Here is a 25,339-nt window from a genome sequence, read left to right as displayed (position 1 = left end):
CCAGTAGATCTTCTATCATCAGGACAACCAGCCCAATCAGTATCAGAAAAAGGCACTAACAAAAGTAGAGGAAGATTTACTCAAACGTAAACCAAGGAAACTTCCTATACCTTTGATATCCTGCGTATATGGTAGGTTCTCTATGGCTTTGATCTTCGTGCGGTCCACATCAAAGCCTCTTCCAGATACCCGATAACCAAGGACTACACTTTACGTAACCATAAAATGGCACTTCTCCCAATTAAGGACTAGGTGTTTATCCTCGCACCGCTGCAAAACTTTGTTAAGATTGAATAGGCAATTATCGAAAGAGGTACCATAGACAGAAAAATCATCCAAAAATACTTCCCTAATCTTTTTAATATAGTCTACGAATATAGCATTCATGCATCTTTGAAAAGTAGCAGAAGCATTGCATAAACCAAATGGCATTCTTCTATAAGCAAAATTACCAAAGGGACAAGTAAAAGTAGTCTTTTCTTGATTATCTTTGTGCACATGTATTTTTTGAGAAAAGTCAGAATAACCATCAAGATAACTAAAGTGTGAATGCTTAGATAATCTTTCTAACATTTGTTCAATAAAAGGTAAAGGATAATGATCTTTACGAGTGGCTTTATTTAATTTTCATAACTTTAAACTTACTCAACATGTTATTTCTTAAATGTTGTATACAAATAGGAAACCCTCATTCCATCACGTATAAAACCCAACTCGATAATGTTATGTGAAATCCCAAAACCCTTGGAGCATATAAGAAGCAACCATCTTGTCTTAAAAACTACTTCTAGATCTTTACCAAGTAAATACATGCCCATATTCAAACTAGAGATATAAAAGTCCGTATTGCAAATGAGGTTGCCATTTCATGTATTCATTTTGAATATACCTTATTTGATCAAGTAATAGTAAACCCTAACTTGTCAATTTCATGTCATCAACATTAATCACCATTCTCTGGTATAACACCATTGTGATCAACCATAATAACAACCATGTGTAATAATACACTCTATGTGTTCATGCTCAACTAAACCCTACAAGTACTAAAGAATTATGAAACCATCTTGTTTAAGAACCATCGTACTACTTACTTAGTACATTGCATGAAAATGCATAATAAACCCTAGAAAACAATAGCCTTGTTTGAAATACTCCTTGTTCACTTAGAAACGTGTTCTTCAAAAAGTTATTCTTCTGAAGTAAATAAAAAGCAATCATTAACCAGCCTTATAGAACTTTAAGCTAAACAAATGTTCTTTAAAGGTTATGATTATGCCAACTATCATCCATTGTACGATTGCTATGATATAATACACCCACTTGTATGTGATATGAAGTTAATTAAAACCCTAATAAGAAATTTGTTTGTGGAACCACTCTAAAAGTGCAACAAACCCTAAAGAAGTCACTACAACTCACCAATTCTAAGTTATCAGGATTAGATCACGATTAGAACGATTGCATCTCATACTTATGCATTATACAGTTTTTGTTATTTCTTTAAACATTGTCCTTACCGAAGCGATTACATCTCATAATTATACATATTGTAGCACCTTTACTAGTTCTTTACCATTGTCCTTACCGGATGATGATGTTATATATTTTTGACCTGAGGTTGTCAAGAACTTACAATGTGTCAAACATAGTGGAACGGATGAACTACTGGTAACACACAAGCAATGACGTATAGTGAGGAGCCGAGGAACATATATGGATGGGCGCTGCGCTAGTGCCGTGTGTAGATTAATCGTCAATCTCCAATCTCCACTACTAATGTTGGGTATTAATTGAAAACAAAAGTAGCCGCCTAGAAGGAGCACTATATTGGAGTATAATTGGTCTCGGTGGTGAACTGATTCTATGATGGGACGTAAAGTCCGGTTCCGTTTGTCATCGATGACGTTGCAACGTCGCTCTGAGTCATGTGCAAGTTCAAACAAACACCTGAGGACCTCTATAAATGTTCGATTCGTGTCTTCACTAGTCATCTTCTCCATCTCTAGTCATCCTACTCTCGCTCTGACACTCCAAACAGAAACTTACACTCCCATCGATCGCTCGGGAACTACACTGTCAAGATGGACGGCACACCGACCACCACCCTGAGTCCCCGTAAGCCCGTGGTACTCTACCCGTCCCCAGGCATGGGGCACCTGGTCTCCATGATCGAGCTCGGCAAGCTCTTCACGGCTCGCGGACTAGTAGTCACCATCGTGGTCATCGATCCGCCCAACAACACGAGCGCCACGGGCCCCTTCCTCGCCGGCGTCTCCGCGGCCAACCCGTCCATCTCTTTCCACCGTCTGCCGCAGGTCAAGCTCGAGGATGCCGAGCACCCCGAGATGCCAACCTTACATCTCGCCCGCCTCTCCAACCGGCACCTCCGTGACTACCTCGCTGCCACCACGACGGCCATCCTCGTGGTCGACTTCTTCTGCAGCGCCGCCATGGACGTCGGCACGGAGCTCGGCATTCCCACCTACTTCTTCTGCACCTCTGGCGCCCAAGTCCTGGCTTTCTTTATGCATCTCACGGTCTTGCACCGCGAAAGCACCGTGAGTTTCCGGGAGATGGGCGAACAACTCCTGCACGTGCCCGGAATCACCTCGTTCCCGGCGTCGCACTCCATCGAGCCGCTCATGGACCGTCACGGCCCGGCCTACAAGGAACTCCTGGATGTGAGCGCCAAGCTTTTTCGGTCCCAGGGCATCATCGTCAACACATTCCGCTCGCTCGAGCCCCGCGCTGTCGACGCGATCGTCGCCGGGCTCTGCACACCACCCGGTCTCTCGACGCCTCCGATCTACTGCATCGGTCCGCTGATCAAATCGGAGGAGGTGGGCGTGAAGCGCGGCGACGAGTGCCTTGCGTGGTTGGACACGCAGCCCAAGGCAAGCGTGGTGTTCCTCTGCTTCGGCAGCCTCGGACGTTTCAGCGCCAAGCAGACCAGGGAGGTGGCGGCCGGGCTGGAGGCAAGCGGCCAGAGGTTCCTGTGGGTCGTGCGGAGCCCGCCCAGCGACAAAGACTCGGCGAAGACCAAGTTCGAGAAGCCAGCGGAGCCGGACTTCGACACGCTCCTCCCCAAGGGTTTCCTGGACCGGACAAAGGGCAGGGGCCTCGTCGTCAAGTCGTGGGCGCCGCAGCGCGACGTGCTGGCGCACGACGCCGTGGGATGCTTCGTGACACACTGCGGCTGGAACTCGGTGCTCGAGTCGGTCATGGCGGGCGTGCCAATGCTGGCGTGGCCGCTCTACGCGGAGCAGAAGATGAACGTGGTGTTCTTGGAGCAGGAGATGAGGCTGGCCGTCGCGATGGAAGGGTACGACAAGGAGCTGGTGGAGGCCAAGGAGGTTGCCGCGAAGGTCAGGTGGGTGATGGACTCGGAGGGCGGGAGGGTGCTCCGGGAGCGCACTCTTGCGGCGATGCGGCAGGCCAACGACGCTCTGCCCGAGGGAGGGGAGTCAGAGGCAACGTTGGCGGGCCTGGTGGATGTGTGGGTTCATGCTTGAGATGCACCGAAATGGGCATACTCACTTGTGCAGGACAGACGAGAGACATGGTTATTGCAACATCGTCTCCAATTGTTAACGTGCGATTTCAGGGTGATTTCAGTTCCGTTCTTTTGTGTAACAGCATCTCTAGCATGCCAGTCTCAAATTCGCTCAGCTGGAATAGAAATCATACTAGAACCTGCAAATCTTGAACAAACTGACTTTGCGACAAAATTCATTATAAGCTGTGTTATAATAAAGGCGTTGTAAACTCTGTTTCAGAACCTAGCAGGCGATCAGATTTATTGGATAACGAAAGCGATGCTAGAATGTGAGCAAAATCAAGAATGTTGATTTAAAACAAAGACTCGCGATTTTTGGTTCTGCACGGATCAAGTGCTTGAATCACTCACACTGTCTTACTCGCGATTTAATATGATGAAAGGAGTGATAAAGCTATTAAAGCTAATGCAAAATTGTGAAAACCCCAAAATTTAAACAACATCAATTTTACGACATTAGTATTGATCACATATCGCTAAACATGATTTCACACTAATCTCACGTCACCCCTATTTGTCCCATAGTCACGCACAGCCCAGCATGCCTGCTTCCTGTCCCTTTGGTCGAAGATGGCCTCCACGCTTCTCCTCGCTTGTGACCAACATGGGCTTAAAGACACGCTTAAATTCGGGCGTAAATGGGCTGGAAGAGATGGCCTCAATCTCAAACTTCACTCGCTCGATGTACCGACGTTCGTCCTAAAAAAACAGACGGTAAACTCTGTTCTTCTTCCTCCGATTCAGCCTGCGTCCGTACTTCTCCCCATGACTGTGCGGCGGCAATTTATTACACATGAAATCACCTCATAAATCCGAGCATTCAACGACTCAAAACTGCTCAATAGAGCTCATCCGCCGCCGCCGTTTCATCTAGCTTAAAAACATGCCGTTTCATATTAAATAAAATTCAATCACCAAAGTCCCAGCAATATTTGCTTATAAAGTTCTTCTACATCAGTTTCACTTTTCAGCCTCTATTAGAAATTCGAAATTTACAGTTTAGGACCTGCCCACAATTGCTTAATAGCAAGGTAACTGCCAACTCAGGTCCAGTCATTCTTCTCACACTTGTAAAAACCACAGCTGTAAAAAGTCCACCTGTAGCTATGCATGTACATGAGTATGCTGCATGCACACCACCTGGCATATGCCACGAACCGACCAAGCCTCACCCTACTATAAATAGCAAGTCCTTCTCACTCTTCATCACTTTCTACAGCACACACTCCACCGCTCTCTCTCAGACCACCCCTTCTCCACCGCATCTGGCCTCTTCATCTATTCATTGTTGTGTTGGGTCCTTAGGGCATCTCCAACGGGGAGACGCAAATGGACACTGCGCGACCCTTTGTGTCCGCGCGGACCGGAAATGCGTCTGCACCCTGCTCTAGCGGGGCAACGCATCGTGTCCGGAGCATCCGCGGAGACGCAAACGCGGCGCAAATATGCGGCACGTTTGCATCTCCGCGGACACTGCGCGGTCGCCCCGAGCGTCCGCTCGCTTGCCCCACGGGCCCGCCTGGCAGCGACCTGGCTCGATTGGCCGAATTAAAGCAGAGCAACTGCCGGGGAGGCCAACCGCCGGAGTGGCAACCGCGGTGATCGATGCGCCAACCGCCGGAATGGAGCGCTGAACCGTCGCGGAAGAGCAACCGCAGGCCTCTTCGTTATATGTGCCACCATTAATCCCGTTGAATAAAACCCCGCGCCTGCTGTAATTCATGTCCAACCGGCTGCCATTCTTCTTCTTCTTCTCCAACACCGGCTAGCCACCATGAGCAACCTGTCGTTGCCATCGGACACCGACAACGAGGCGAAGCCGTCGGGATGGTGGCATTGGAGGGATAGGTTTGCGACGCCGAGCAACCCTAGCTCCCCGCAGACGGAGGGCGAGGAGGAGGGGCGTTGTTGGCCTCGACGGCTAGGATGAGGAGGAGGACTCCGACGCAAGGTGGGCATGGATGGAGGCGGCGGACGATGCGGCGGCGGCAAGGAAGGAGGCAAGGGCCCATGCGAGGGCGCAGGCACAGGCGGAGGCTCGTCGTCCTTCACTGACGACGAGGAAGACCCCAATGACCACCCGTCGGAGGGGAACTCAAACTCGTCGGACGCGTCGACCGGCAGTACCTCTTCGGAGGAGGTGACAAGCAGGAGGCGCATCCGTGAGGATGACGAGGCGGGGCCTTCTAACAAGAATGCCAAGAATTAGTTTAAACTTTGTTTATTTTCGCATTTGTTCTCCTAGTTTATATGTTAAATATGCTTGAACTTGTTCGATTCGACAAAGCATGTCATGATCAATTGAACTTATTTTCGCGTTTGTTCTCCAAGAATTAGTTAGTTTCTCCAAAATGCGTCGAACCGCTGGGGTTGCCTCCGACACAAACGGACAATTTGCGCCTAGCAGTCATTTTCGCGTCCGCCAGGCGACGCAAACGGACGCACGCGGATAATTTAGGAAATGCGTGGCCCTGTTGAAGATGTCCTTATTGATTGATCCCTGCTAGTGTTTCATTAGGTACTAGCACGGCCACCTGCTTGTGCTTTTACCTTTTTATGTAGCATCTTCCTCTGCTCTGAAATGTGACAATAAAGAAGAGTGGATTGATTCAGAGATTGTTACTAGCATGCCTAATGTCTCATCTTCTTACTTCACTAAAACCTGTAAGAGCTAGATTTAACTTGAGATCTCTCAAGGCTGTAGTAATAATGCATATTGATTAACTTGTTCTGTCTTGTCTGGAAAGAAAATAATCTGGAAGTTGCCTCTGCTTACTACTTTTGTACTAGTCTTGGTTGGCAGTGTACTACACCCTACTATACCTATCTCCTATAACTGGAAATTTGATTTGTGCTAGCATGTATGGAAGCAACTAGTATTGTACTAGTCCGATGCATAAAGAAAAATGGGGATTAGCACTTACATAGTTCTGGAAAGGGATTAGCTGTATGAGTTTATCGCTGGTACCACGCTCGCCGTGGCGCCGGCCTTGACGCGGCAGGCTCGGCCGTCCATGGTCGCTGAGCCGTACATGAAGCCGCGCGTTCCAGTTGCCATAGCCGCGCACCATACTGTGGGAAGCCAAAATTGAGGGGATCACGTAGTTGAGGTCATTAGGATGTTGTAGGTATTCACCACCATGATGCCGGAGTTGGTCGGAATAGATAGATTGTATCGCAGGAGGACAAGCTGGATCGGGAGGTCCTTAAAACGATCGAGGGGCAGGTGGAAAACCCTAATCCCCGCGTCTTTGTTGACAACCTGCTGTTCGTTCACGATCCCGGCCGAAATCAGTTTCAATCGCGTTCACGTCTGATGGCTTCTGTTAGCAATAAGGATGATCAAGGGGGAGCCGATGAAGCACCTACCCACCAGAAGTTGCTAGTAGGAGGCTTGGCTGTGTATGCACGAAGACGGGAAAGAAGGGCGACGGCTGTCTGCGAGGCACCAAAAAGCAGCAACTGGCAGGCGGCGGCAAGGGATGGTCTGGAGTGTCTGCATGAGCTTCTTGAGGGAAAAGTGGACATGGATAATGATGACATCATTGAGCTTGAACCAGAAGAGGAGGAACCTCCGCCGGAGGAAGCATAGCGATGGCGTCTGGTTGGAAGGTATGTTAGTCACATAAAGCCAAACATAGAAGATATGACTGATCACTTTAATGGTGTATGACATCTGCGCACAGTGAACTTTGCTCCGATGGGTAAGAACTGGTTCCATGTGACATTGTTTTCAGAAGGCGACTTCACCTTTTGTTGCTCGAGGAGGACCATGGATTTATCAGGGCTACCTTATACTAGTGGCTAAGGTTCCTAATGGCGCTAGTGGGGATGCTCTCAGGTCATCTCCAACAGGGGGCGACCCATCCCGCGCCCGCGCGTCCGGATGGGTTAAATCGGACAAAAATATGTCCCAGCGCGCGGACCCATCCCTAAAACGGATGGTTGCGGCGTCCAGGATGACCCAAAGCCGGCCCAAATCTGGGCCTCGTTTGCGTGGCCGCGGACACGGAGGGCTTCCCTCTCGCGTCCTCCCCTTGTCCTCCCCTAGCCCGCATGCCTGCCTCCCAAAACACACCCACTCCACTCCCAAAAAAACCTAGAGATGGTCGACGAAGCTGCCGCCGCCACCTCCACCATCGGAGACGAGGCCGAGCTCGCAGCCGTTGCCACTCCTCTCGTGGAGGAGGCTCCTGTCGTGGACACTCCGGTGGTCGCGCAGCCCGCGGCGGAGATGAAGAAGGCGAAGCCCGAGCTCGTCGTGGAGCAGAGGGCGATCGAGAGCAAGAAGTGGGCCAACCGGCGTAGGGCGCTCAAACAACGGAAGAGGGAGGGCGCTGCCTTGGAGGAGCGACAGAGGGCGTCCGAGCAGTTCCAACTCCTCCAAACGGAGGCAAGAGCATGCCATGCTCTTTTACGGCCACACCGCACTCGCGCACCTGGCCGTCCCGGGCGCCAGCTCAGCCTCAGCGGGAAGCTTCGCCTCGTCCATGACCCGGCCCCTTCCTCCCCGGTCAACAGCCCCGCCGACTGCCCCGTTTGGGTACCCACCCAGCGCGCACGAAATGATGGCGCCGGCGGGGCGATACTTGTACCCGCCACAGGATGGGTCACCGGAGGTGGGCGAGTCTATCACGGGGTCGTCGCCTATATGGTGGACCCCACTGACCTCAACCATGCTCCGATGGCGCACTCCAAGGGACCCAGGCAGCTGCCCGCAGGTGCGTTGGCTGGTGCTCGCACCCTGTTCGATGATTTGTCAGGTGAGTGCGTGCCGCCATCTATGCAGGCAGTGACCACGATGTAGGCATCTCCGTCTTACCCGTCGATGAGGAGATGTTGTTCGTTGACGAGCTCACACAAGCCGCAAGTGCACAAGGTTGAGGTCGATGGGTTAGCAAAAGAACTAGCAACTACACATCTAGAGGACAAAAAGATTGTCGAGGGGTGGTTGGCCATTGGGCAAGATCCACTGACACACTACAAGAAAAGTTCTGATAGACAACGTCTCAAAATCGTCCGCTAAGGGGTATTTTTCGTCGCCTATGGGCCTAACCCGACGATATGGGTTCTGTTGTGGAAACTGCGTCAGGCAAAGTCCTACGACGATTTTTTCGGTCCGTCGCGCTTGGGCGCCCTTCCGCCACGGAAAATCGGACCGTTGCTAAAGTGTTTCCGGGAGCCCGTTGACTGCTGACGTCATGCAAACTGACACGTGGCAGACGCCGTTAACTGGCAGTTAACGGCGTTAACCGCTGAAACCCCGTGGTAGATGGTAGGCCCACACGAGGCCTGCCACGTCTTAAGCGGGCCGGCCCATTAAGTTTGCGGGCCGGGCCAGCTGACTTAGTTTGACCGGTCAACTATATATCTGGGCTGGTCCATTAGTTACGTGGGCCGGGCCTAACCTCTAAGGTTGACTGGTCAAAACATTAATGGGCCGGCCCACTAAGCATGTGGGCCGGGCCGAATGCACTCATTTGACCGGTCAACAGGCAAAAGGGCCGGCCCACAAAACATGTGGGACCCACTTTCCTGTTATCGGGCCGGCCCATTTACCAAGTGGGGTCCACCTTAAAGCAAGTGGGCCGGCCCAAGAAGTTATTGGGCCGGCCCAATTAGCATGTGGGTCCCACTTTCCTGCTATCGGGCCGGTCCATTTAGTACGTGGGGTCCACATTAGAGCAAGTGGGCCGGCCCAACAAGCCAGTGGGCCGGGCCAAAAGCACAGGTGGGTCCCTCTTTCCTGTTAAAGGGCCGGCCCATTTAGTATGTGGGGTCCACCATATAGCAAGTGGGCCGGCCCAACAAGATAGTGGGATGGGCCAAAAACACAGGTGGGTCCCACTTTCCTGTTAAAGGGCCGACCCATTTAGTATGTGGGGTCCACCATATAGCAAGTGGGCCGGCCCAACACGCTAGTGGGCCGGGCCAAAAACACAAGTGGGTCCCACTTTCCTCTTAAAGGGCCGGTCCATTTAGTATGTGGGGTCCACCATGTAGCAAGTGGGCCGGCCCAACAAGATAGTGGGCCGGGCCAAAAGCACAGGTGGGTCCCACTTTCCTGTTAAAGGGCCAGCCCATTTAGTATGTAGGGTCCACCTTATAGCAAGTGGGCCGGCCCAACAAGATAGTGGGCCGGGCCAAAAACACAGGTGGGTCCCACTTTCCTCTTAAAAGGCCGGCCCATTTAGTATGTGGGATCCACCACAAAAGCAATTGGGCTGGCCCAACTAGTTAGTGGGCTGGCCCAGTAGTGGGTGGGGTCCACCTTAAAGCAAGTGGGCCAGCCCAATTAGAGTGTGGGGTCCTCCGTAAATCAAGTGGGCTGGCCCAATAAGTAAGTGGGCCAGCCCGTTTAGTTGTTGTTTATATGCCGGCATAATAGGCGCTTTAGGATTTTGCGGGCCGGCACATATGTGATTTCGGTTAATTGGGCCGTTTAAGGGATGGGAATTCGTGATTTAGATACTGAGAATATTTACGCAGCAATGATTTCTGTCGGATAGCCTCACTTACCACAAGCAACAAAGAAAAAATGCGCGAAAGAACTATAAAAACTAACTAAATATTACATCAGCTGCATGGCTTTGAAAAAATATTACAGAACCCAGAGAAATTGAATGGTAATTAAACCTAGCAATACAATGAAGCCATCCGGCAATCTTTTAAGTTGTCCATGCAGCACCTATATCTGAAACAAAGACATTACAAGTTAAGACAGCAACAATGGAAAGGCAAAGACACTACAATATTGTTTGCCAAAGAATTTGGAACTCATCATTTCGTCGTTATAACAAGATCATTGTAATGCGCATAATAAGCAAACAAAGAGTGCATGCCGCATACCAACAGCCAATATAACAGAGCATGTTAGAATGAAACGACAGGACTTACTAACGCCGAGTCCCATGCAAACCAACATGTTCGGGGAGTACAAAATTGGCATGAACAACATAGTAGCGAGGCTATAAATTTTGTAACAACGACCGAGCAAGATGAAGCTATGATGGCTACATCTACGGAGCAGGGAATGTAAACCAAAAATAGAAGTTACGATGGCAAAAGCTAAAGAGGAGGGAATGTGAACCAACATGTGCCAAGTGCAATTACTTCATTTTGGCCGTGAACTAAATAATACTCCTGAACTTATTGTGAAGGGGATGCAAATCAAGATGTTTCGGGATATAAACTTGTAATGAGCAACACATAGAGGATAGTTAATGCTGGAGCTTAGGATGGACCAGATACAGAATATAGTGGGATCACCTGTGAACTTGTATAAGAGGGAATGCAAACCAATATGTTCAGCATTCCATATGTGAGCGTCATGCCAAGTCGAGAGAAACAAGTCAATAATGCAGCTTTTGAAGAACAAGATGGCACGCAAAATTATTATCTAGTAATATGACAAGTTTATTTGTACTACGAGGCTAGATAGCGAGTGATAGCATGCCAAACTAAGTCCTTACTTTGTTAGCTTACAATGAAGTAGATACAAAACAATGGCATCACCTGTAGTACAGGGAATGCAAGCCAACATGTTCATGGAGTAAAAAATTGGCACAAACAACATAGTAGCAGGCCATATTTTTTGTAACAACGATCGAGCAAGATAAAGTTATGATGGCTAGATCTACGGAAGCGAGGCAATGTAAACCAAATATAGAAGTTACGATGCCAAAAGCTATAGAGCAGGGAATGCGAACCAACATGTGCAATTACTTAAAATTGGCCATGAACTAAATAATAGCAGGATGTTACTATAATACCTATAATTTTTGTAACAACGACTGAGCAAGATAGAAGTTATGATGGCTACATCTATAGAGCAGGGAATGCAAACCAAAATGTTCAATCGCTTAAAGTTAGCAATGAACTAGAAAATAGCAAGGTGTTACGGTCATAGCTAGGAATGAATTAAAGAGCTTCAGACAAACAAGCATCTGAACCCAGGGCGCTAACAAGGGACTTACATTAGGAGAAGCACTCTGTGGGAGTCACAGCAGATCTTCCTGGGGTTGATAGATCCGGTGATGAAGTACGCTACATGTGCTACTTGGGGTTGGAGAGACGGCCATTACACTTCATGGTTACTCCTCTCATCTGCAAAAATGTAACGGTGCGTCGTTAGCAGAAACAGGTTCCCCCAAGATTAAACAAGAACTTGCAGGCAAGCAATAGAAAAGCGACAATAGAAGAGTTTAGATCTTGCACGGCGCCGGTGAAGCAGATCCGGTCCATGCACAGCGGTGTCGGTGAGCAAGATCCGATGCGGTGGACGACGGATCCGGCGAAGCGGCTCCGGTGGGTTGGACGATACCTCAGCTGAAGCGACTGCGGTAGACTGCTGGATGAGCATATGGTTTCGAGGTTCGGTGGGGATGATCCGGTCCGGTTGATGACGGCGTCGATGAAGCAGCTCCGGCAGGCAGCCGGATGACGAGGATCGCGAGGCCTCAGGTAGGCCAGGGAAGTCCGGCAGGGATGTTCCGGTGCGGTGGTCGTGGAGGTGGGAGAGAGAGGGACTTGGGAAGTTCCGGTGGGTGTGGTCTCAGAGGAGAGACTGAGGGAAATGAATTTTTTCGGTTAGTTTCCGGGGCTAGGGAGGTGGTGATCGAAAAAAATGACGGGTAGACCCCCCACCAACCGACTTATATGTGGACATTGTTGTCATCTTTACGAGGGTAGAATGGGAAGTTAGAAGCGTGTGAAATATTTGTATTTTTCGGGCGGGAAGTTTTGCCGCTGGAATGAGATTTCGAATTTGGCTACAGTCCAAGTAATACAAAAATATGAGACTGTACTAGTACGGCCAAATGTCACATCAAGTCATCATCACGTTGAAAATCGGTTACCACGATCATAATCATGATGTATCTTGAAAATCCATTTTGAAAAGCCCTTTATTTCAGGATCGGTTGGAGATTTTGCAGCTTGACTGAAAATTGATTTTGAATACGACTATGGTGCAAGTAATACACTCGTGATTGTAATATATAAGGCCAGGGGTAGACCATGCTACTTTGTAGCCCTGTTCAGCAAAAAAAAGGCCAGGGGTCACATCAAGCCATCATCATAAAATCATTTACACCCAAGTTCTTTCAAAGTTCAATCCAAAAACGCGTCTGAAATATTCCGGATTCATTTTGCGGGGGGGTTTTGCCTCTCGACTGAGATTTTGAACTTTGAACTTTGCTACAGTAGAAGCAATATTAGTACTAGAAAAATGGTAGACCGGCGTAGTGCCTCTGTTCAAGAATCCAAGGCCTACGGTCACATCAAGTCATAATCACAACCGAAATCAGTTCCCATGTACTATCTCCTAAAAAACTTAAATTTGAAAACACTTAGCGAATATTTTGGAATTTATTGGCGGGAGATTGTAGCGCTTGACAGAGATTTTCAATTTTTGATTTTCGAGGAGTTTCCATGGCAAGGGATGCGGTGATCGAAAAAATGACGGGTAGACCCCCCACCAACCGACTTATACATGGACATTGATGTCATTTTACGAGGGTAGAATGGGAATTTGGAAGCGTCTGAAACATTTGTATTTAGTGGGCAGGAAGTTTTACAGCAGTATTGAGATATTGAATTTGGCTAAGGACCAAATATAATAACAATAAATTGTAAGACCGTACTAGTACTATGTTGAAGGCCGAGTTACACATCAAATCATCATCACCTTGAATATCGGTTACAATGATCACTATCTATCTTCAAAATCCCATTGAAAACGCGTCTGAAATATTTCAGGATTGGCGGGACATTTTGCCGACGAACTAAAATTTGATTTTGATTATGACTATGGTCCAAGTAATATAATACTAATATTATTTTTGGAGGTGGACGGAGGGGAAAACCCCACCGTTTGTTATTTATTCCCGAAAATAGCCAAGTACACGAGAGAAATATACTACTCCAGGAGTAGTAATACTAAGGCTAGCCATAGTGCTAGTATCATGCGCATTGGTCTCACAAAAATGCTCATGTGGCAGCTAATTAAGTAGGAGAGAGGAGATTAGAGTAACATAGGTGAATCTTTGTATCATAGCGCAAACAACGAGAAAAGTTAATGATAAACAAATCTTGTACACAAATTGGCATTGAGATTATAAAAAATAATAAATATAGCATGACTATGATACTACTACATGATACTATTCCTATAGTGGGTATGAAATTAGCATCATTAGAAAGTGATTTTTGTTTGACAAAGAATTACTTTAAATATATAAAGATTGTTTGTATGAAATTAGCATCATTAGAAAGTGCTTTTCAATACGAATCCAACGATATTAATTACATATAATATAATCAAGATTGTGTTGCTCAATTTTTATTGTCAAAGTTCGTCTTGGAATACGCGTGGGCCTTATTCCTTGGGACGGAGGTAGTACTTACCACTATGACTAGTCTAATATAAAAATGGTAGACCATGCGAAGTAGCTCTGCTCAGACATTTATTCCCAGCGGTCATATCATGCCATTATCACAAACAAAATCAGTTACTCCCATGTCCTCCGAACTGCAATTAAAAAATGCCTCTGAAATATTTCGGACTTAATTGGCTAGTGGTTTTGCAGCTCAACTGATTTTGAGTTTGAGTGTGGCTACAGTCGAAGCTATATCTGTATCTGTCCATCTATATCTATATTTGTCCACCTATCCACTATATATAGAAAAAATCTCAGTTTTTGAAATCAGATAAGCCATCACCATGATGCACAAGCAATTATTGGCCGTTGGCACATCAGTTCTCCAACGCTTGATCCAACGGTCAAAGTTCCCTTTTTTAATAGAACGGTCAAAATTCATTTGATTCGCTCGGGAACTGCGCGCGCCAAAACGAGTCTAGGGTCACATCAAGTCATAATCAGAACCAAAGTTGGTTCCCATGTTCTCCAATTCAAAACGCGTACAAAATATTTCAGTGTGTGAAATAATTGTATTCGATAGGCAGGAGGTACTAAATGCTACAGTTTCGAGATTGTGAATTCGACGGTTGTTAAGCTATTGATTATATGCAGTCGAAATTTGGTACTGTAGCATACATAAGTATCTATGTTCACAACTCGCCTCTGACGAAGCGAACAGTTTGTTGAGTTGCAGCACAACACAAAGGAGAAGCCACTGTTCCGTTCATTGCACTCAATACAGCAATGAATGAACTAGACCAGTTGACAAGCTTCTAGACCTGGGCTATATGTAGAAAGCTAGAAATCAATGGATCACAGAAAATCATCAGTGTCAAGCTTTAATGCACTAGCCAACGCGACCAAAAGTACGAACTGATGGAAAGAGCTAGGCAATCCACTTTATACATCTCAACATAGCCAACGCAACAAAAAGTCCAAACTGACAGAAAGGGCTAGACCGGGAGAAGAGAAGAGAAGGTTTTCGAAAGCGATGATTCGAACTTGAGACTATGGGCTCTGATACCATGTCAAAGCTTCATCCACAAGCCAACGGAACCACAAGTCAGAACTGATAGAAAGAGCTAGGTAATCCACTTATAATATTAACAATCAGCAGGGTTCCGGTTCAAAAAAAATCCACATCACAACGAGGAAACGACCACCAAGATCATAACAATTGCAGATAAATGCACCTACGAAATATGCTCAGACTAAGGAACCATTTTACAAGACCAAGATACTGACCTGCCATGCTGTTCCCGTTCATCTCCAATTATCTAGCTGATACTCTTCTTACTACTTACTAGCATTCCTAACCTGCTCCAGTAGGGCCTCCTTCTGTGCTGCTATCGTTCTAAAATTGTCGACTTCTAGTCTTAGCGTAGCTGATGCAGCTCGTTCTACTTGGAGTTGCTCCTCTAGAACTTGAGCATGCAAATACTTTGACTTGGACATGGACTTGCACTTCACCAGTCCAGCATTCCGTAAGAAAGTGTTTTTGGCAATGCCTTTCTTTTTTATTGCCATGGAAAATGCCTTCACACATTCTTCATCGGTTTTTTCCAGACCGTTTTTACCGGGTTTTGCCATCTCTAATTTCATATCTTCCTGCAAAAAATTCAGTTCGTACACATGTGTAAACATGATAGTTACTACAGAGAAACTTGCTGGTAGTAGATTTATCATGTGTATGACCTACTTTTATTCCTACAGTTTGGCATGTCTGATTCAAATTACATGAATTTTAATAAACATCTATAATATCATATTGACATGTACTTTACTACTCCTACAAGTTGGGATGTGAGTCGTCACAAAATTTCAATCTTAGAGAAGACTTACAAGAACACTCTGTGCGACTTCTCCAATCACTTCAAGTTTGTTCTTCTGGCATGCTTCAAAAATCTCTGGCAGAGTCATCTCTTTGTTTGGTTCCCTTTTACTTGCATTATGTAACATCTGCATTTTAGTACTACCATTTATAAATCGAATAACGTGGTTGAAATGGAGGATCATAATATAAGCTGCACACTGGTGTATATACTCTGCATGATCTTTTACTAAAATATTTCTAAATAGCAGTATAAAACAACATGTCCTTACTTTTTGCCGAATGTGCACTATAAGGTTACGAGATCCCGTACGGCTAGGTAAAAGTAGTTTACCGCGGTTTTTCTGATTCTGTTTAGCCAAATTCTGCAAAAAGGATACTAGTGAGACACTGCTATAAATAAGAATCCAAGATGTGATCTGGTCTCAGTCTTACAAATCATACCATATTCTTTGGATCGGACCGAGTGCTTCACAAGATCTCCCCACTGTTTGTCGAGTCATTTGCTTAAGAGGAGATCTAGTTGGAACACTCCCGATAATCTTTCCGGTGAAGTATTTCTTCTTTAGCCTGCTGCGATCTTGCGCGAACGATGCGAGAATAGACTGTTGAGAACATGCTTTACTTCCTCTTGGTCCTCATCGAACTCGAACTTTAACTGTTCACAACAATATAAACCGTTGGTGCGATATACATAGAGCCAACAACAAGCTAGAAGGAACGGGACGTGCCAATGTGGTATACTAGTATGAGTAACATTACCAAGAGAAAGACGACTTACGTGTAACCTGTGCAGTAATTTTTCAAAATGCGCAGAGGTGTCTACGTGCTCTTTCCATGTTGGGAAGATAGGAATTTCATTCCTGACGAAAATTCCTACATCCGATGCTAATTTACAAGATTCTTCTGGGTCCAGTGGCCTTCTGCCACCTACGATAGATGAAAGGCAAAATCTTGATTCCTTCCCAGCAAGCTTAGCTACGAACATTTTCCCTACTGTTGGGCCCCTCGTTTTTCTTGATCGTGGTGCAACTACAAAGTTAAGCCTTACATCAAGCTATCATAAAGTATAACTTTATAACGGAGAATGAAACTATTAGCATTGGAAAATGTACCTTCTTCGGTGTGGGGCTCATCCTCAGGGGAGTTGTCTATGGCAGGACTAATATGGGTCAGTGGGAGATCATCAACAGTTTGTTGATGTGCTAGCAGTGTTTGGCCAGTTGTGGTTGTGTCAGCTGGGACTGGTACAGTGTGTCCTTGGGCAGTATTTCCTACCACAGCTCTGCTGATCCCAATTGTGGCTGAGAAGTTGCCGTGGAAACTGGTTCTGCTGCCAATTGTGGTTGAGAAGTTGCTGTGGAAACTGGTTCTGCTGCCAATTGTGGCTGAGAAGTTGCTGTGGAAACTGGTTCTGCTGCCAATTGTGGCTGAGAAGTTGCTGTGGAAACTGGTTCTGCTGCTGATTGTCGCTGGTTGAATGGATTGGTAACAGGTGGCTGATTCAACCGCTTGGGGTGTTCACCACGTTTTTTATTTCAGTACTCTTAGCATTTGCGTTATTTTCTTCAGCTAGTGCCATGAATCGCTGAGACTATCTAGTAGCAGAAGCAGATTTCTTTTTTGGTTGCAGCTGTTCTATCACCGATTCAGGTACCTGTTGAAAGGTCTTCCTCTCATTGGTGGTTCCTGCGAAATTCTTACTTGAAGCTGCAGATTCCTAGCACACATAAATGATATTTCAGTCTACAGAAGTCCCATATATGATGATATGCAAATGGAATAGAATGAAGAACAGTAAAGGATGACGTGCATGCTGAAACATATATATGATGTGTTAAGGAGACCTAGAGGTGGCATGTGAATATGTTTGGTGGGATTCAGGATACAAGTATACAACACATGGAAGTTGCAACAGATATCTCCAAGTAAAAAAACAGAAATCACCTGGTGGGGTTGAGGAGAATGGTCAGGCAAGGCATCTTCCTGAGTCAGCTCTCCAAGAGGCTCAGCAGGATCAAATTGTGAATCATAACATTGTTCTTTATCTTTGGGGAGGGGAAAGGGTTCTTCTCCGATTTTGTTCAGGTTTGCACTAGAGGCAATAGCGTTACAGATGTTTGTGCCCACACGGCTTGCAAATCTGCTACATATCTTCCGTCTCCGTTTCTCTTTTAATTCATTCTGTAGTGCAATAATATCTAGCATGCATTACAAAAAAAATGCTAATGAGATGGCGGTACAAGTAAGCAAAAAAATACTTTTCGAAATCACCTGCATAAGGAAAGCGGCCATATCAACCTTCTTGGGAGTGTGCGCGTGTACGCTTTGGTTTCCTGCCGTGGACAATGGAGGCGCTTTGTGTACCCATCTCTCCAGTCCGGTGGACGGAAGGAGTCGGGGATTAAGATACGAGAACCCGGCGATGGTGAATGTCGCTGACAAGGCGGCGGTGGAAGTCGGCTACGGAGGAGCTCGTATGGTACAGTGGTCGTCGGTGGGGGTGGGGGAGGTGGAAGCTACTCCGGCTTGCTAAAAAACAAGGGAGACGGTGGAACGTCGTCGGTCACTACGGTGGCCGATGAGGAAAGCAGATAGTCTTTGGTGTGGGAATGGGACAGTGGGCCGGCGCCGGCGCCGGCGTGTGAGATGATCCGGTGGGTCATGCAAGGTGGAAGCGTGAGAGAGAGATGCGGGGTTCGGCGCCGCCGGTGATAGGTCTGAATTGAGCGGTCCGGGGGGATAAGATCGGCAATGTACTTATTTCACATCGCTTTGTATTTTTGAAGCGGGGGTGTTTTCGGCGGGAATTTTGGGGCAGAGTTGAAATTATTACTGGTTGGTGGAAAACTGTGGAACCCTAGCCTACGAAATCCCATGTCTGAAGCTGAGGGCCCTTTTGTTGTGCCTTTTTTTGGCTTTTTGGCTTTGGCAAAAGACAAAAAAAGCACCTATTTAGAAGCCAAAAGAATAGGATCTTTGTTTATGGCTTCCAAAATCCAAAAGCCAAAAAGCCAAAAAAAGCCACAACAAAAGGGCCCTGAGTAGGTTCGGGGTCAAGGGGATATGCTTGTTGGTTCTTGGGTGCATATGATCTCTTTATTTCGAAATTCATCTTCTATACATTTTGAAATGTCAAGAAAGAATAAAACAAAAAATGCATGTGTACTTCTTCGCTTGCTATATACACATAAAATATTTCAATGGAAAATCGAATAGTAATTTGGGCTATGTAAAAAAGAGTTACTCCGTAAAAAAATTGTGCTAACCATAAGGCTTTTTATGAGACATGTTTTCTCTTTTTTTTTACATCGACCATGAAAAAAACTTGTTTTTTTACATCAACCATGAAAAATACTTTTTTACATCGACCATGAAAAATACTAGGAATTTGCTAAAGTTATATTTTCCATCTTGTACAAAATTAAAAATATCTTTAAAACAAACAAATCTCTAATGTCTAGGTGTAACATCTCTACTAGTAGTAGTATATACTAGTAAATTGCACGTGCCTTGTACGTGAGAGCTCTTTTTTTTAGTGAAACAACTTCGATGCAATAAGAATTCGATATTTTTTTAACAAAGGAGGGGGGCCCAAGGGCTTGGATACCATTAAGTGCAACAGAGGGGTACATATTACAGATTGCAGTCAACAGTCACTTGGGTTGAAAGCCAATGCAAGCCCGCCTACATGATAGCAGGATTTTGTGAAGCTTTTTAACTTAATTGGTCAAACATGCGAAGCATGTGCCATTTACTTGTACAACTTTATCGGAAAATAATTACTTGTACAAGCTAGTTCCCCTAAGTACTACCAGCACATAAGTAAACAAAGGAACCAGGGACATCATCAACTGAAACAACAATCTATTCATATAGAGGCTCTTGCATCACCCTTTGAAAATCATCTACCTGCAAAGATGAGTGCAGAGTTTTTGCTCGTGCTTTCACCTGTTCCAAGATCGTCCAGTTGATCTCATGGACATCTGCATCAGCCAAAGCGGTAACCAAGTTGCCAGCCACTAGCTTCTGCAGATCAGCAACAGCATGTAGGCCATCTTGAATTGTAGAATTCCATCCTCGGTTCATTTCTTTGTTCTGCCAAGTGGCCACATCCAAGTCCTTTTGAAGACGCCTAATCTTAGCTTCCCCAGTGCCACATCCTTCTGTTTTGTTCCTACAAACGTTTGCATCACTGGAACTCTGGACATCTGTGCTACAATGCTGCTTGGCAGGGACATGAGCTTGATCACTTGCTTCTGCGATTTGCCATGCATTAAATCAATCAGCAGATTAAAAGGAAATATGTTGGTTGATTCATGTCACCACTTTGAGCAACCCATGAGTTTCTAAACCTTAAATGGAGTCTAAAACATTGCAATAAAAGGGTGGGTGCATCATTTGGATGCAGAGGCCGGGGCGACCCTATTTTGAAGAAAAAATTAGGAAATCTGAAATCTATATCTATATCTCTACCATCTATACCACTCCACTCATGTTGACAGTTTGATCTCTTTCAGTACATTAGATTATGTCATGTTTAAAACACTATTATAAAATTACCTCCTAAATGTTGAGCTCAGGAGGATCCAGATGTGCTGATCCTAGGTGGCCCCTCAAATGATTGCTTGCTAGAACAATAGGACCAAATCCCGCCTCCTTTCTACCAATGTCTGCATCACTGGCGCGCTCACTGTCTTTGTTAGGAACATGAGCAGTGGCTAGCTGCTGCAAATCAAAGTTCATCAAATCAATCAGTAAACAACACATATGAAATTTGAGCAGTGCGGCTAAATACCTTCTTCAGCAGCAGCCCCACGGGATCGTCCTTTTGGCGGCACATCACACGGGTGAAAAATCTCGGCAACGACTTGGGGTGCGGTGATTTTGTCCCATTCCACAGTATGCCGATCGAGGCTGCAATTATCTTATTCTGCAAGATATTTTGCCTCCGAGATTCTTCGTAGGCATTCTCGAGTGGAATATCTAGCAGGCATTACAAAAAAACAGATGCTAATGACAAGCAGTGGAAGCAAGCAATAAACTAGTCTCGGAAATCAAATACATAACAAAAGCTGCCGGACAAAGTGTTCAACCTTGGTCGACTGGGGAGGTGGCGCGTTGGCCGTTCGGTTTGGTTCGGTGGATCATGGTGGCGCTTTGTGTACCGATCTCGCCGGCCGGTACGATGAACCAGTGAGTCGGGGAAGCAGATCCGACGAAGCGGATGGAGTGTGGTTGACGGCGTCGCTGAGCTGGCTCCGGCGCGGTGGATGTCGGCTACGGATGGAGGACTGAGAGGGAGCGAGACGGACTAGGAGTGAGGTAGGGAGAGAGGCCCTTGCTTGTCCGTGGGTGTGGCTGGATATAGGGGAAATGAAAGCCCTAGAAGATAGCATCCTGCTAATATCCTAGTACAAAACAATTGAACTAGAAAATCCCGCCAATATATGGTGCTGAATGGCGGGCGGCTCATAGCTTGTGCACAAATAAAATGGGAAAATCCAAAAAATGTAGTTCAACAAAAAAAACTCTAGTAGGCAAAGTCGCTAGCTCGCCATGAGACGATGCACTCCGCCAAAAAAATGTGACAAGCTAGTTTGCTATGGATCTTGCATTAACCCTGCTCGATAAAATGGTGGGCACAAAAGACAAGCTAAATCAAAAATAATGGTGGTAGAAAGATGTAAACTCTTCAATGTAAACTCTACTAAACAGGGCCAACTCCAAAACATGCCTCATATTATTTGTACTTCCTCCGGTCCATATTAACTGCCACTAAAATGGATGTATCTACAAATACATCCATTTGAGTGGCATGTATATGGATAGGAGTAGTAGATCAAGGAGTTGCGAGACAATGGAGGAAATGAGGTGGGGAGGAGGAGGGTGACGACCAGACCCCCACCTCCACGGCACCGCATAAATAGAAGCTAAAATATGTGAAACAGTGGAGGAAATGAGGTGGGGAGGAGGAGGGCGACGACCAGACCCGATAACAGTACTCCCCCCGGTCGAACTGCTCCTCATGTCGCGCAAGGTGAAAAAAGGGGTATTTTTTCATTGACTTGATGGAGAAAAAAAAAATCTTCTTTTTAGCACCAGCGTCACCGCAGATCAGGTGACATGCACCTATTGCATGTCACCTTGTGACATGCGGTTTAAATTCAAATTTAAACATTGCGAACAAATCTGGAAAAAATCATGCATGTTCACAGCACATATTAAAATAACCCCTAAAAATTTCAGATCAAAATTCGAAACATACATCGAGAAAAAAAAAGAGAAATCTATCATGAATAGTTCCCGAATTCAAATCTGAGTTTCTATGTAGACTATTCACATCTGAGTTTCTCTTTTTTGTTTCTTGATGTATATTTCGAATTTTGATCTGAAATTTTTAGGGGTTATCTTAATATGTGCTGTGAACGTGCATGATTTATTTCAGATTTTTTTGCAATGTTTCAATTTGGATTTAGGCCGCATGTCACACGGGGTGCATGTCACCTCGCTACCGCTCGAGAAATGGAGGCCCTCTCCGCTGGGCTCCAATAAAAGCTTCACTGCTCGTGTCAGACTGTTGAAGACAGTGGCAAGTGCATGTCGAGAGACGAGAGAATAAATTGCGTCCACGCGTCGGCGCGTGCTGTCTACCCCAAACCCTAAACTCTGTCTTATGAAGTCAAGCATGCATGAAGAGAAGTGGTTTTTGGTTTCAAACATGGAAATTTCAAAAACCCTCCTAAGAGCTACATTTTGGAGTGACTAATTATTCATATTCATGATTTAAACTTGTTTAAATGGGCATAAAATTCAAAATAAATCGAAATAAATCGAAATAAATGAAAAACCAAGGCACATAGTCTTCTTATGTCATATAGTAAGCATTCAATTAAATTGATAAACAAGGTCTAGACATATTCAAACTAGAAAAATCATGTATCTCCCGGTAACCCTAAACTCTGTCATATGAAGTCAAGCATGAAGAGATGTGGTTTTTGGTTTCAAACATGGAAATTTCGAAAACCCTCCCAAGAGCTTCATTTTGGAGTGACTAAGAAGCATACATGCTTACTTTTTCATATTCATGTTTTAAACTTGTTCAAATCTTGGTCAACCCTAGGATTTGACCAAGATTCAAATGGGCATAAAAATTCAAAAAAAACAATGAAAAACCAAGGTCTTCTTATGTCATATAGTAAGCATTTAATTAAGTTGATAAACAAGGTCTAGACATATTAAACCTGAAAATTCATGTATCTACCCCTAGCCCTAAACTCTGTCTTATGAAGTCAAGCATGAATGGTGAAGAGAAGTGGTTTTTGCTTTCAAACATGGAAATTTCAAAAACCCTCCCAAGAGCTTCATTTTGGAGTGACTAAGAAGGATACATGCTTACTTTGTCATATTCATGTTTTAAACTTGTTTAAGTCATGGTCAAACCTAGGATTTGACCAAGATTCAAATGGGCATAAAAATTCAAAAAAAAATCAAAAACCAAAGCACATAGTCTGTGTATGTCATATAGTAAGCATTCAAGTTGATAAACAAGGTCTAGACATACTCAAACCAGAAAAATCATGGAAATTTCAAAAACCTGCTGCGAGCTTCATTTTGGAGTGACTAAGAGGGATCGATGCATATTACTTTTCATATTCATGTTTTAAACTTGTTTAAATCTTGGTCAAACCTAGGATTTGACCAAGATTCAACAAATGGGATAAAATTCAAAAAAGCGATAAAATGAAAAACCAATGCACATAGTCTTCTTATGTCATATAATAAGCATACAATTAAGTTGATAAACAAGGTCTAGACATATTCAAACCAGAAAAATCATGTATGTGGCTACCCCTAACCCTAAACTCTGTCTTATGAAGTCAAGCATGAAGAGATGTGGTTTTTGGTTTCAAACATGGAAATTTCAAAAACCCTCCCAAGAGCTTCATTTTGGAGTGACTAAGAAGCATACATGCTTACCTTTTCATATTCATGTTTAAAACTTGTTCAAATCTTGGTCAAAGCTAGGATTTGACCAAGATTCAAATGGGCATAAAAATTCAAAAAAAATGAAAAACCAAGGTCATCTTATATATGTCATATAATAAGCATTCAATTAAATGGATAAACAAGGTCTAGACATATTAAACCTGAAAAATCATGTATCTACCTCTAACCCTAATCTCCGTCTTATGAAGTCAAGCATGCATGGTGAAGATAAGTGGTTTTTGGTTTCAAACATGGAAATTTCAAAAACCCTACTAATTAAGAGCTTCATTTTGGAGTGACTAAGAAGGATACATGCTTACTTTTTCATATTCATGTTTTAAACTTGTTTAAGTCATGGTCAAACCTAGGATTTGACCAAGATTTAAATGGGCATAAAAATTCGACAACAAAATCATAAACCAAAGCACATAGTCTTTGTATGTCATATAGTAAGCATTCAAGTTGATAAACAAGGTCTAGACATATTCAAACAAGAAAAATAATGGAAATTTCAAAAACCTCCCACGAGCTTCATTTTGGAGTGACTAAAAAGGATCGATACAGGCTTACTTTTTCATATTCATGTTTTAAACTTGTTTAAATCTTGGTCAAACCTAGGATTTGACCAAGATTCAACAAATGGGGATAAAAATTCAAAAAGTAATCGATAAAATGAAAAACTAGTGCACATATTATTCTTATGTCATATAGTAAGCATTCAATGAAGTTGATAAACAAGGTCTATACATTATCAAACCAAAAAAATCATGTATCTAGCTACCCCTAACCCTAAACTCTGTCTTATGAAGTCAAGCATGCATGAAGAGAAGTGGTTTTTGGTTTCAAACATGCAAATTTCAAAAACCCTCCCAAGAGTTACATTTTGGAGTGACTAATTAAGAAGGATAGATGCTTAATTTTTATATTCATGATTTAAATTTGTTAAAACCATGGTCAAACCTAGGATTTGACCAAGATTCAAATGGGCATAAGGATTTAAAAAAAATGAAAAAATGAAAAAGCAATGCACGCATAGTCTTCTTATGTCATATAGTAAGCATTCTCAATTAAGTTGATTTTAGAGTGACTAAGAAGGATGCAGGCTTCCCTTTTAATTTTCATGTTTTAAACTTGTTTAAATCTTGGTCAAACCTAGGATTTGACCAAAAGATTCAAATGGGCATAAAATTTCAGGAAAAAATCAAAAGAATGAAAAAACAAAGGACATAGCATTCTTATGTCATATATATAGTAAGCATTCAAGTTGATAAACAAGGTCTAGATATATTCAAACTAGAAAATCATGTATGTATCTACCCATAACCCTAAACTCTGTCTTATGAAGTCAAGCATGCATGAAGAGAAGTGGTTTTGGGTTTCAAACATGCAAATTTCAAGAACCCTCCCAAGATTTACATTTTGGAGTGACTAATAAGAAGGATAGATGCTTAATTTTTATATTCGTGATTTAAATTTGTTTAAACCATGGTCAAACCTAGGATTTGGCCAAGATTCAAATGGGCATAAGAATTTAAAAAA

The 25,339-nt window shown here is 44.4% G+C and overlaps 1 protein-coding gene across 1 annotated transcript; it reads left to right on the top strand.

Annotated features, from left to right (window-relative positions):
* The first annotated feature begins 2,009 nt into the window (after positions 1–2,009).
* LOC139829933 (UDP-glycosyltransferase 1-like) lies at positions 2,010–3,629 on the top strand. Its single transcript, XM_051369612.2, has one exon. It carries the CDS (start codon positions 2,085–2,087, stop codon positions 3,513–3,515), a length of 1,431 nt encoding a protein of 476 aa, XP_051225572.1. The 5' UTR covers positions 2,010–2,084; the 3' UTR covers positions 3,516–3,629.
* The last annotated feature ends 21,710 nt before the right edge of the window (positions 3,630–25,339 follow it).

This window comes from Lolium perenne, chromosome 3 (genome assembly GCF_019359855.2).
Source record: "Lolium perenne isolate Kyuss_39 chromosome 3, Kyuss_2.0, whole genome shotgun sequence".
Taxonomy (NCBI): domain Eukaryota; kingdom Viridiplantae; phylum Streptophyta; class Magnoliopsida; order Poales; family Poaceae; genus Lolium; species Lolium perenne.
Note: the sequence above shows the minus strand (reverse complement) of the source record. Positions and strands in the feature narration are given on the sequence as shown.